At 39.9% G+C, this 13,887-nt stretch overlaps 1 protein-coding gene across 12 annotated transcripts in view; it reads left to right on the top strand.

Annotated features, from left to right (window-relative positions):
* Window positions 1-13,887, top strand: part of LOC5566555 (cation-independent mannose-6-phosphate receptor) — a 552,122-nt gene that overhangs the window by 5,890 nt on the left and 532,345 nt on the right. For 2 of the 12 annotated variants that reach the window (XR_002503258.1, XM_021854425.1), the window contains exons 2-4: window positions 2,330-2,904; window positions 3,180-3,225; window positions 3,958-4,434. Coding sequence is in view for 11 of the 12 variants with exons in the window: in XM_021854425.1 (XP_021710117.1) it covers window positions 4,246-4,434 (189 nt within the window). In the remaining variant the exon portion in view is untranslated. Of the gene's footprint in view, window positions 1-2,314; window positions 2,905-3,179; window positions 3,226-3,957; window positions 4,435-13,887 lie in introns of those variants that run through there. The other 10 variants (XM_021855037.1, XM_021857345.1, XM_021857486.1 and 7 more) reach the window with 10 other exon arrangements.

The following is a 13,887-nucleotide window of genomic DNA, read 5'->3' as shown; positions in this document are numbered from 1 at the left end:
TCCGCTTTCCGTTGCCGTTCCACTTGCGTTTGGGCTTTATCTTATATACTGCTAAGACCTTAACGTAATCATAGCGGAACGATAGACTGGATGGATTGGGCTCGAGACATCCAGTCAACTGTTAATCACTGCAGTTGATATAGGGCATGTCCAAAGTGTGATTCTGGCCGCACCGCGGTTCCGCTTCCGTTCCTATCATATCCTATCGCTATCATAGCGTTTGGGCCTTCACTGTTCGGCATGGATTAAGCAGAGTCTATATGCAAAGAGTCAAGTTCTTAGAATGGTTGTTCTTCGTCTTCGGAAATAGCCCCTTTTGTTTTGCTGCTGTGTTTACGGTTTGACAGTTCGATATGTAGATTTGGTTCCACTTGTTGCGCAACTCTACATTCATAGACTTTGGGATTAAGGCCCAAGTAAAAATGGTGCAAAAGTCAAAACTAAAAAAGCAGTTTTCTCTTTTCAAATATACAAATCGAAGAAAATAAAAACACAGCTCTTTTATTTGCCAAATAAAAAGGCTGTGTGTTTTTATTTTCATCAATTTGTTGTTTTAAAAGTAGAAAACTGCTTTGTCATTGCTGTCTTTTGTGCCAATTTGTCTTGCGCCTTAAGCAAAACATTTTTAGTAGTCTAAAGCCTTAGACTGACAGTTTAACCTTTCAGTCTTCGTAGTATTTTTGCGCAAATGACAGTAAATTTTGATTTTATAAAGTCGAATTCCTTTTTAAACCCGTTCTGAATCAATTTGCTTGACGTTGATTTGTTTGTGTTGATCACCGATCCAGTTCCTAAACACGAAAACCAGAGTCTATGAATGGAGAGTTGCGCAAAGAGAACTGGCAACAAGTTCCCCAATCACTAATCATTTAAGCCAAGTACGGACCTGAAACGTAAATCACTCAAGTAAAATTTCTCCTTTTTACCAAAGTAATTATGACAGCTGATTCAGTATGAGCGAAATGTCACTTTTACTTGCGGAATAATTGAGCGGCACATTTTTCCGTTCGGAAAAGTGACAGCTCCCTTTGATTTGTACGGCAGGCGTTACCGGCGTTATGAAATCAGCTCTACTTCTCAGCAGCGTACAGCTAAAGTAATTTCGGTAGCGGAATCATTCCTTGACCGTTTCTTGTCCTATCCTTTTGCACAGTACTTATGATCAGCGTACCGGCCATTAATTCTTCTGGCTACCTATTTTACTGTGTGCGCTTTCCAGTGACTTCACTCAAATGCGCTCTCATTTCGAATGTTTTTTTTTTACAAAGTCGCAAAGAACGAAATTGAAATTGATCTCTGTAGGCGAATTCCGGCGCGCATTTTCTTTGAAGAAAAGAAATTTTTCTTGCTGGTGGATTATGGAAGAAAATTTCTTCTCTTCGAAGAAAATGTGCGCCGGAATTCACCTGCTGGTTTTGTAATTATAAAGTAATAACAATGAAATGTTTCATAGAGAATTTCAACAACACATACGACACACAGCATGAACTCGAAATTTTGATCTTTTTCGGTTTCCGCGCGACGAGCAACTGAAAAAACAATGAATTTCTCTTAGCCGTTTGCCCTCTGGGAATTGACCGAAAACAGTCGCATCTGTAGCGTAAATCTGGGTTGAATAACTAATATCAGAGGCGACTCGTAACCTCACTTTTTACCTGTTCTACGAATCTAAAAATGGATAATTCGGCAAATTTAGTTTATAAAACACAAAGTAAATGGTTGTAATCTTCCTTTCTAATAAAGCTCTATTTGTTAGATGCTAATTTGTTGTTGAAAATCCAGAATTTTTAATCGTGGAACAGGTAGATTTTAGGTTAGGGTATCGCCACTGACCAATATATAGTTTTCAAATTATCCAATTTTGTATAGTTTATTAAATTTCAGTTGCATTTCAACTATGAAACGGAGCTATATATTTCCACTGATGGAGGGAGATTACTTACATTACCGTTACATTACATGTAACAAGAAGGGGGTTCATTCACAAATTATAGGCCCTAAAGAGCAATTATTTTGTTACATCATCGTATTACACCGTAACTTAATCTGTAGCAATATTTTTTTTTATTTCGTCACGTTAACAATACTTCTCTCGCCCATAAACGTGTTTGTTTATTTTGCTCGATAGGTTGACGATTTGACGGTTCAATAGGTAGACTTGGTTTCAGTCTTCGCGCAACTCTCCATTCATCGACTCTGACGAAAACGACATAAATAATCCAACTTCTTGGCAGCACTTCCCGAGCGACGGACTCGACGCCGACGTCGCCACTCGCGTCGCATCCTTCTTTTTATTTACGTTTGCCATCATCGTCCGTCTCGTCATCAGTGCGGCGAACCATCATCATTTTTTGCGTGGCTTTGGTGCAGGTGCGACGATGTGTGATTAGTCGCGAGTTCGCGAGTCGTGTTTTTATTCTGCGTTTCGTCTTTTCGACGGTCACAAAACTAACGTTCAATAATTAACAACGAAAAAGACCCGTGAATCGATCGAGTGACTACTGATAATATCATTATTGCGAAAGTTTAGTGTAATAACCGTGTTCTGCTCCTATTCTGGTGTCGTCTTGGGGGAGCTTCCGACGCAGTGCAAGTGCAACAGGAGTGCACTTCATTACGCGCGCGAGTGGAAGAAGCAGCAGCAGTCGGTCTCGTGTCAGTGTCCTTCAAAAGGAAAAACGGAAGCAAATTTTCACTTCGGAAAAGGCAAAAATCGTTCGCCTTGACGCATTATTTATTACTGTTTCCTCTTTTGGGGGGTGAGCAAAGCGGTGGAGTTCTTTGTCCCATCAGCAGCATTTGGTTGTTTGGTGTTTGTCTGGTTCGGATGTGGTGATAATTGAATAAAATTCTTATCAGCAATAAGTCGGGCAAGAGCTTCGTGAGTAATCCTCCTACGAAAAGGTGTGTAAATAAAAATACGTTTCTCGCGTTGTCGTCGTAGACGCGGGGTGTGCAAATTTAGCGTAACATGTGAAAGAGCCCGAAAGGAAATAATGGTTAAACACATTCATTACCTTCTAATTTCAGAAGACTTTTGACTACTTAGTAGAATGCCTAGAAACATCTGATGTAATTCGAGGCAAATTTAATTTTCTCTTTCGATATACGTACCGTTCTTTCACGTGTTGCGATAGATAAGACTAGTCGACAAAATTCAACTTGTTCCGCACATTTAGACCATTTGCAATGGATCATCGCAAATAAACATACAAATACAAATAGGTAGGTGTTTTACTTAACTGGCATATCATATAGCAATATTGCCCTCAGGCTTGGAGCTTGTTTACACATGGTTTTTATCATGCACGGTTATCCTTTCGGTACAATCAGAGCTGTAGCAGTAGACGATAAACAGACTGTCATGATATTCATGATAATTCTAAAAGAATTGCTCAAGCACAGTGCATAGGCTGGTTTTAGCGGGCCGTCGTTGGTGCGTCATCCCCGTATTCCCTGAGTTACCTTCTCAGGGGATCTGTTTGTAGATTTCCTCCTTGTAAAAAAAAAAGACTCATGATATGTTGCGGATCATGATTATTACAGAGAGCGATAAATGAAATATACTCTCAATTTTCTCAGAACCGCTAGATAAAATTATTAGGGTATGAATGAGCTTTTCGAAGTCCATTCTAAAGCCCCAAACACAATGTGAACGGCAGCACGGTACAACGGCAAAACAGTAAGCCCATCTTGATCTACACTCTGCTTGTCAAATCCATGTGGAATCTGATAGAGTCGACATAGATCAAAACATTTATATGTCATTCAAGTCGGTGTTGCCGTTTTGCCGTTCTTGCCGTAATGCCGTTGCATTGTGTTTGACCCTTAAGAATTCTAAGCAATAATTTTGAAAACTTGTTATAAGCCATTTTTGAGGAACAAAAATATATCTGACAACAGATTTGATATCAGCAGGTCTAATTGAAGTATTGAATCCATTGCGAATGGTTATAGTGCGTGAAACACACTGTTGCCTAGTGTAATAAGCACCCACATCGACGTATATTGTGAACCGTGTGCTAGTGAATGCAGTTCTACTGATAAAAATACCTAAGCTTTACGAATAGTCGTGTGGTAGCGTATTTACTACTTCGAGAAAAAAGTGAAATCATAACACACTTGTTGTGACTAAATAAAAGAAATTAATACACTCATTAGCGAAGAATATTGTGATCATTGAGCCCAGTGTTGATTGATTAGCATCCAGCACATAATCCTGTGAGTGTGGTGAGCGAAAGAAACATGTCAACAACGGGCCGAAGAAGAAAATCAATAGCCACCCCGAAAGGGTGGCGGCAGCAACCACTATCAGCGATTGTCCCATCCTCCCACATAGCCAGCAATTGCTGCAACCAGTGGATAATGATGATGATCGTGGCCGTGACGGCACTGGTAGCAACATATCCTGTCGGATCCGAGGCAAACAGTTTGGTACGTATAGTGATATTATTGTTGTCATATAGCTATCATTGGCGTAGGTATAGAAGGGCCAGACTCTCACCCTAGAATCGCGCAGTCCTTCCTTCAGAAATTTTTCATAAAATTCATGAATCCATCATTCAGCAATAATCAAAAACTAATTGTCTTGTTCAAATTTAAATTCAAAGTAACATTTATGAAAATCACAATTTTTAGCGAAAAAAACTGATAAAGACACTTTGGGAAGATGATAGTTATTTTCCTCACAACATTGAATATGGCTATGAAAGGAAACACAAAAAATGGTAAAGTTACCAATTTAAAGTTAGTACCACATTGTTTGAAATAAAAGATTAATTAGTTGTTTATAACAGGGCTACTGTTTTTTTGCTATTTATTTAGAAATACATAATAAATTGATCACGTTCTTTTTATCTATTTTGACGAAAATTAGATTTATTAATGCGTTGTACAGTTGATCAACAATATCCAAAATTTATAAGTATTTTCGCGAAGAAATTGAAGTTTTCGAATTGATGTTGATGATGAATTGATGATCAGGAATGAGATGATAAGAATTGTAATAATAAATATCTCTCTATGTTCTGACTGAAATGCAAGAAAATTCATTGTAGTGGTGATGGTTCATAACAGACTCTAATGATGTATTGCGGATCATGATTGTTACAGAGAGCGATAAGTGAGAAATACTTTTTGATTCAACCCCTGCCCCGAGCTATTCCGCGAGAAATTGCCTTAAACTTTAATCAATGTTTTACAATCAATTACATTAGAAGTATATCCACTCCTACGAGAACGCTAGCTACGCTAATGATGGCTTTGAGTGTGCGACGGGATATGCATTAGACCTCCACCTACAACCACCTTGTTGTTTTGTTGACATTCGATTTGCTCCGTTTAGGATCATTGGTGGGCAACAGACAGACTGGCATTCGCACTATATATAGATGTGGAAATGACTGGCGCCCTTCATTTGCAAGGGTGCTAAATTTAGAAAAATCTTCAACTGCATAATTTCAATAGCAAGTATTTTCAGTGCGTGCTTATTTAGTAATTACAGTCAAATTTCGATTGCTTTCCTTGTCCCGATTAATAGTTGTATAACTAACAGGATATCGTATGTTTAATAAATTACAATTACAATCGTTGCACTATTTTTAAGTGGGCTACGTTTTAATTGGGCTCCCGTTTGTTGGGCTATAGTCCACCTAAAACGAAGGCAAACGTCATTTTCTGACATAAGACGCAATTTATCAATGTTGGTCAGTCGTGATCGATACCGCGTAGCGTTCGAACGTTTTTCTCCGCGCTCTAGATATCGTCGATTATATACCTTAAAGTTCATCTTTGTTACGGTCAAACCGAATACCGAAGGAGGTTAAAGGCTGGAGGTCGATAACGTCGACCAAAGTGCCTCGGGGTCGAGCGCGTCGCAGATTCTAATCCGGCGGGCTTATAACAAATCAGCTCGAGATGAAATCTCATCCGATAGCGAAAGCTCCATAAGTGGAGGCCAGAAGCCAAAAAGAAGCAAGCGAGATACCAAACAAAAGGATATGGAGGAGGAGACGGTGGCAGGTCTCTCCAACTCGGACAAAGGGAGCCACACATCGGTTGCAAATGTAGCAACAAGTAATCGTTTCGAAATGTTAACACACGCACCTGTCGATGGGGACGACAATGCAAATACTGCAAACTGCGAGAACAATAAATCCCTCTCGAATAAGAAAATTCACTGCCCGCCTATAACAGTGCTACGGCAAGGTGCTAGGCAGATACGTAGTTTACTGAAGCAAGAAAACATTCCTGATGATTGCTATCACATGAAGGGCATGAAAGGAGGTGTGTTAGTTATCACAAAACAGGTTGAGACCCACAAAAGAATCGCTGAATTGATGAAAACAAATTCATTGGAATTTTTTACTCATCACATTAGCAGTGAAGCTCCTCTGAAAGTTGTGCTTTCCGGGCTACATCTGATGGAATCGGACGAACTGAGGCAGAGCTTGACTTAGTTGGGGTTAAACCATCTGAGGTCAAAACTATGAGCACGTCAAATGAGGATGTTGTCCCATACCTTCTATATATCGCTAATGGAACAGTAAAGCTCCAAGATCTACAAAAAATAAGGTATGTGTGCAATTCTGTTGTACGGTGGAGAAAATTCGCCAAAAAAACAGGGAACACCGTGCAATGTTACCGTTGCCAACGTTATGGGCATGGTTCAAAATTCTGTTACCTGAAACCTGTGTGTGTTAAATGTAGCCAGCAACACCTAACTGCCGACTGTAAATCAGTGTTGGGAAACTCGGCTGAACAGAATGCTGCAATGCGAGAACAAATCAAATGTGCAAATTGTGGAGGAAATCATACAGCTAGCTACAAGGGGTGCAGCTCAAGGAAAGCCTATCTTCAGCAGCTAGCTAGGACGAAGGCAAAACTAAAGACCGCTAATCAAACAGCACCAACCAATCACCAGGATAGGGAACATCGTCAACGTGCTGAGAGCACTACACCTCCGATTGTTCAACCACCAACGAACCCACCTGCAAGCGAAGGAAGGCGTCTCTACTCGCAAGTTGTTCGAGACGGCGCAGAAACAACAAATACACAACGTTCGTCCGAAGTATCTTCAGCACTATTCACGATCTCGGAGTTTATGGGGTTGGCTCGAGATTTACTCTTCCGTTTGAAAAGGTGTAAGTCCAAAGAGGATCAGTTTCTCGCCCTTTCGGAGCTGATGATACAGTACGTTTACAATGGCAAATAGTAAAAGCAGCAGTAGTCACGATATCAGCAACTCTTCGCTGGATTCTTCAACAATGGGACGTCAAGCAATAAGCACTCTGGAAGCCTCTGATGAACCTCCTGGCTCAGTCACGCATCCTGTATCTCATCACCGTCCCAGACTGAAGCACAGAGTAGGAGAAGGAGGCTTCCAGCTTGCTCCTCGAGGCAAGTATAACTCACCAAACGAATATTCTCTCCCTGATGGATCTTCATGTTTCAGCACACCTTCCAACGATCAAGCATCGAAAGCGACCACTGTTGCCCTACAGTGGAATATCAGGGGACTCTGGCACAACTACAACGATTTGACCATAGAAGTAGCAAGGCATCAACCTCTTATTATCGCCATCCAAGAAACGTTGTTCGTGGGATCCGACAACCGCGCACAAAATCTGCTAAAGAACTACGATTGGAGATTTCGAGCCGACCAACTATCACGGCACAGAAACTCTGTGTGTCTAGCTGTTCGCCAGGATACGACGTTTTCCTTTCTGGACCTCCGAACACCGCTGCCCGTTGTTGCATTAACCATGACACATCCTATAGCCGCAACATTTGTGTCATTGTACCTGTCACCACAAATGACGGCCGATGAGATTCAAGAACAACTTAGCGCATTACTTCATGAATTACCTCAAGGCCAAAGAACAGTCGTGGGAAATTTTTCTCTCTAGCTTCAACCCAGAAGAGCCGGTTGCCTCACTTTGGCGAAAAGTTAATTCACTCCGGGGTCAACGAAATCTTCGACAAACACCACTAAAAATAATGAACTCCGTCGTTGACGACCCTCAAGAAATGGCTGAAGTTTTTGCAGATCATTTCTATGAAAATTCTGCCACAGAAAATTACAATCTGGCCTTTAGGAGAAGGAAGCTAGCCGCAGAAAACATTCCAATCGACATCAGTGGCGGGGAAGCTGATAACATCAACAGTCCAAGACCAAGAACTGTTATGGGCCCTCGACAAAGGAAATGGAAAATCAGTCGGAATAGACGCTATCGGATACCCAATGCTGCGGCACCTGCCCTTCGCGATAAAATGTATTCTTCTTGATATTATCAATCGCATTTGGAGAGCTGAAACAGTACCAGACCAGTGGAAGACGGGATTAGTAATTCCGCTTCCCAAACCTGGAAAAAGCCATAAAGATGTAAATAGTTACAGACCAATATCACTGCTGAGCTGCGTGGGTAATCTGATGGAACGTATGGTAAATCGCAGACTCATTACACGGCTCGAAGCGGACAAACGATTGGACCAACGACAATACGCCTTCAGAAATGAGAAAGGACTCGACAGTTACCTTGCGGATTTTGAAGACGCCTTGCACGAACCTTTGGCGTCCGGAGAACACTGTTAAGTGGCTCTGTTAGACTTGTCCAAGGCTTACGATTCAGCGTGGAGATATCCAATTATCGCAACACTAGTTTCGTGGAGAATCCGTGGTCGCATAATAGGATTCATCAGAAGCTTCTTAACCGGCCGGTCATTCAAAGTAGCCGTTGGAGGAGCGGAGTCCAAGCCCCGAATTCAGGAGAATGGAGTCCCCCAGGACTCCGTTGTTCCTGATCAGCATGCATGAAGTTTTTAATGTGATTCCAAGAGGCATCGTTCTGTTCGTAAACGCCGATGACATTGTGCTTCTTTCCATCGGTAAACTACCAGCTTCAGTGAGGAAGAAACTTCAGCGAGCTGTCCAAGCAGTTGATGCATGGTCAAAACGGACGGGTTTTGATATATCAGCAGAAAAGTCAAAGGTAATCCACATCTGTAAGCGCCGTAAACATCGTGCTGTTCCTAGCATTAAAATTCGTGACCAACCTCTGGAGGAAGTAAAGTCTGCTAAGGTTCTAGGAGTTGTGGTTGACAACAGGTTGTCATTCAAACAGCACGCTGGTGAGCTTCGGCAGAAAATTGCATCATTTCAACGATTGTTTTCAATAATTGGAGGCCGATGTACCAGCGGGCCACGAAGCACTCTTTTAAGAATCCATAGAAGTCTAACAATTCCAAAACTAACGCATGGGATTGGCTTCGTCAGCAGAGGAGGAGAACAAGTGTTAAAAATTCTTGAACCAGTTTGTAATAGCGCAATCCGAAGTATATCCGGGGCCTTTCGCTCGAGTTCTATTACGTCTATGATGGCAGAAAGCGGAGAGTTGCCGTTCCGATTTGTGCGGTATCAAGTTCTTGCAATCAGGGCTATACAGTGGCTGGCGCAAGAGGGGAACCACCAGGCACCAATGGTCGTAAGAGCATCAGAACACTTTCATGAACTGACGGGTTTGTCCATCCCACCCATAGCAAAAAAACACCGTCTTGGATGCAGGTCATGGTTCGATCGAGGAGCTACCGTTGATTGGAGCATTAAAACAAGGCTGAGGGCACACGAACAACCTCTAATTGCAAAGAAAATGTTTTCAGAAATCACCTCTGGAAAGTACAAGGACTATACCAAAATCTACACGGACGGTTCGGTAGTGGACGAACAGGTAGGATTTGGCATTTCAACAGACACTGATGATTTCCACGGCAGACTCCCCGATGGATGCTCTATTTTTTCGGCAGAAGCCTACGCTATTGTCGTAGCATTACAAGTCGCTCAAGAAAATGATCGTACTGTGATATTCTCCGACTCAGCTAGTTGCTTAATGGCCGTAGATAACGGCACGTCAAATCATCCCTGGATACAGCTAGCTGAAATGCTAGCCAAATATAGAAGCGCTACACTATGTTGGGTTCCTGCGCATGTGGGAATTGTCGGAAACGAGAAAGCGGATCAACTTGCGGCAATCGGGCGCGGAGATAATGAACCTAATATACCTATCCCTGCGATGGAAGCGAAGAAAATAGTAAAAAAATATATCAGATACAGCTGGGAAGGCGAGTGGCGAAATTCAAACGATAGTTTTCTTCGGAGGATAAAGAACTCAACGGTTCCTTGACGGGACAGGAAATCAAGCAAAGAACGAAGGGCAATCACTCGATTGCGTATAGGGCACACCAACATCTCTCATCGCGCAATCTTCTCACGGGACAACAACGTTTGCGAGGTCTGAGGGGAGGAGGTTGCCGTGTTGCACATCCTCGCAAATTGTCGCAAATATGATACAGAAAGGCTAGAAGCCAAATTGGACGAGGATATCAGCACTATTCTCAGCAACAACGAAGCGAACGAGGAGAAATTGATCGAGTTCTTGAAGAAAACTCGATTACTAGATAGAATTTAAGTAATCTGTTGAACTGTTTCTTTCTTTTTTACCAGAGGCGAATGACACCAGTTAAAACCTCTATAATAAATAATAAATAAATAAATAAATCAATGTTGGTAGCTCTGTTTTTCTTTTGTTCTATGCTATTTGACAGCTAGAAACTCAGCCCGATTGCCGGTCAACCAGTCAGTGGTTTTCGATAGCGATCGATACCGATTCATTTTGAATCGTTGGCGATCGCCATCGTTGGACAAAGATCTATGAAGAAATCGGAAAACTGGTTGGTCGGGTTAGTGAAAATCTTTCATTAAGTGGGCTACAGGATTAGTGCAACGAACGAAAGTTGACTGGTCAAATTTTGATCGTTGCACTATCTTTAAGTGGGCTACACTGAAATGAATTTTATTGTAGAAACTACTGAATCCATGGTAAAATTAAGAACTGCACCAACGATTTTCAACCGACTACATTAATCTGTTAACTCTACCAAAACATAGTCAACATCACTACACAAGAAAATTTCTTCTGCTAATTTAACCAGAGTTGTAGTATTTTTGACTAGAAACATTCTAGATTTGAGAAGTTTAGTATCATACTTTTGACCACACTGTGTTGTACGGTGGGTGTCACGGACCGTGTAGTGGATGCTACTATGGACATAGTCAAATTTACTGCACTGCTCAGTGATTTTCACCAGATTATAGTAAACTTAACAGATTTTTGTAGTCGGTTGAAAATCGTTGTTGCAGTTCTTAATTCTACCATGGATTCGGTAGATTATACAACAAAATTTGTTTGCGTGTACGTTTTGATTGGGCTCCCGTTTGTTGGGCTATAGCCCACCTAAAACGAAGGCAAACGTCATTTTCTTACATAAGACGCAATTTATCAATGTTGGTAGCTCTGTTTTTCTTTTGTTCTATGTTATTTGACAGCTCGAAACTCAGCCCGATTAGTGAAAGTTTTTCACTAAGTGGCAAGTGGGTAAATGGGGTAAGTGAAAACAATTGATATATTTTACTGAATATGTGAATTAACGTTTTAAACTCATGCGTAAAGCTTCGAGGCAATTGAGAACATTACGATAGGTAAGAGATTTCTGAGATTTTTCAGCCATTATTGCATAATAGAGCGAAAAATTGTTAACCTGTCAACTGTTACTCCGTAACAAGTTGGCGGCGTACAATCTTATTTTAATATTTTCAGTGGAAAAAAGTTGCGGAAAATAATTTCCTGTATCACTTCTTAGTTGTCCTCTGTGACAGTTTCAAACTGCAATAGAACAAGTTTTAGAATTAATTCGACGTAGACCTAAAAATAACTTATTTTAAACACCGTCAATTTTCTTATCAGGTGGGGCAAGTGAAAAGTTTATCATTAGAGATTGAATTTGCGTTTTCTCTTTAAGTAGCCATAAGTAAACATGGTTCGCAATTATCATAGAAAAACATAACGTGCTGATAATTCAAGAAACACTATACTCAAGCGTTAAAAGCTATTAGAAATCATGAAACTTCTCTAAAATATGTTGCCAAACATTACAATATTAATATGTCTACTTCGGGCAGCCAATTAAAAGGAAGACTTTGACTGAAAAGTTGCAATATTAGAGAACACACGGAAATCTCGTGGAATGTCTATGTAAAGCTAGTTCAAAACATAAAAATGGGGTATAGGTCTATCCACATAAAAAAGATTCTAAATCCGTTATTGAAGGATTCCGTTTGATTTCTCCCGAAGAGTTATCCGACGTCATATCCGACTTTCTCAAAAACAAATAACGAGCGGTGGAAATTCTAAAGAGCAGAAATGCAATTGCTGTCATATGATGTAAGAACAAACATTGGAAATGTTGCAGTTATAATGTTGTCGAATCATTTCAACTAACATAACTGCACATAAGAAAATTCAAGTGAAAATAATAACATTTTCTTTGTTTACATGTTACTTATGTTATTGTTCATTGGTAAGCCTTAACAAATGTTAAAGCTAATAGAAATCGTGAATATAACTGTTTATTTTTGAATTTATTGTTCAAAACGGTAAACTTTTCACTTACCCCACTTTTGGGGCAAGTGAAAAGTAAAGAGACATTTTTCAAAAACTTTTTCTGTATTTTTTTCTTCAATTTTTCATAAAAATCAATTTCAGCATGCTGCTTATATTTGGTGGGAGTCAAACTAAAAAATATACACAACCTCATTTGTTTCAATTTAAAGTCTCTAGAATTTGAAGAATCTCAACTATGCGAATTCCATTACCCACTTGCCCCACGGTACCTTAACTTGTTTTTTAGAATATGATTTCAACTGAAAAATATTGACAAAAAACGATGCAAACAAGACAAAAAGATATCTAAGATGTTTCACAAGTATGATAAACTGATAAACTGATAAACCCACTTAAAAAAAGATTATACTGAAAATTGAAAAGCTATGAGAAAAAATATGTAAACCCAACATTTATCGTCAAGTTTACATAAATTTTCTTGGTTTTTCCCTCAAATTGTCTTCAAAGTCTCATTCCCATTGCTACAAAGCCCATTCAGTTTCCCCAAAGGTGTACTGAAACAGTGATTATTTTAAACCTTCGCAAATAGTTAAATTTCGGTGCGACATTCCACGATCAATAAATTTCAGGCAGAAGTTGACGTCATAATCCTAGTATTTCAGCGATCCAACTCATTTGTACTTCCGTGAGATGTTTCTATAATATGAAAACACTGATAAATAATCAAATTTAGAAAACAAACACCCTTTTGATAAAAATTCACGATGTTGCTGCGCACGAAACACAGTTGCTGGTTTGAGAAGTTGTCGAAATGCGTTGCATTGTTATTCAATGCACGGAATATTCAAGTAGGCTTGTTTGATGTTTCAGAGATGCTGTATTTAGAAAGAATAAGCACATCTTAATGAAAAAATAGAACACCCGGCACCGTAAAATGTCAAAAAAGTGGACTTGGAATTTCATTTACTTTCGTTCTTGCTTGACCCAATCTCACCCCCATTTTCTATGTTTTAGACATCGTACCGAAAAAAATGATTTTTTTGTGGGAAAATCGAACAGATTCAGGAAAATCCCTGTGATGTGTAATGAAAAGACTTTCAACATTCTACTAATACAACGATAGAGGCTAGAGTACTTGCGTGATACTTTGTACATGAGAAATTTAATGTTGTAAATTTTATCTAGTTTGAACATGCAAGTTTATTGACGTAGTACACAAAAACTACTATTTCTAAAAATGTATATCGTTATGAATTATGTGTAATAATATGTTCCCTAACATATGAATAATTAATTTTAGTAATATCAGCGTTATTAGCTGAAATGTTTCACAAAACATATTTTTTCGTTTTGACCCAATCTCACCCCCTAGACCCATTGTCACCCCCATCGACGGTAATTCAGTTTTGTGAGAACAGCGCCATTAGCGTTC

This window comes from Aedes aegypti, chromosome 1, assembly GCF_002204515.2.
Source record: "Aedes aegypti strain LVP_AGWG chromosome 1, AaegL5.0 Primary Assembly, whole genome shotgun sequence".
In the NCBI taxonomy this organism is placed as follows: domain Eukaryota; kingdom Metazoa; phylum Arthropoda; class Insecta; order Diptera; family Culicidae; genus Aedes; species Aedes aegypti.
This window is presented reverse-complemented; position numbering and strand designations above follow the sequence as displayed.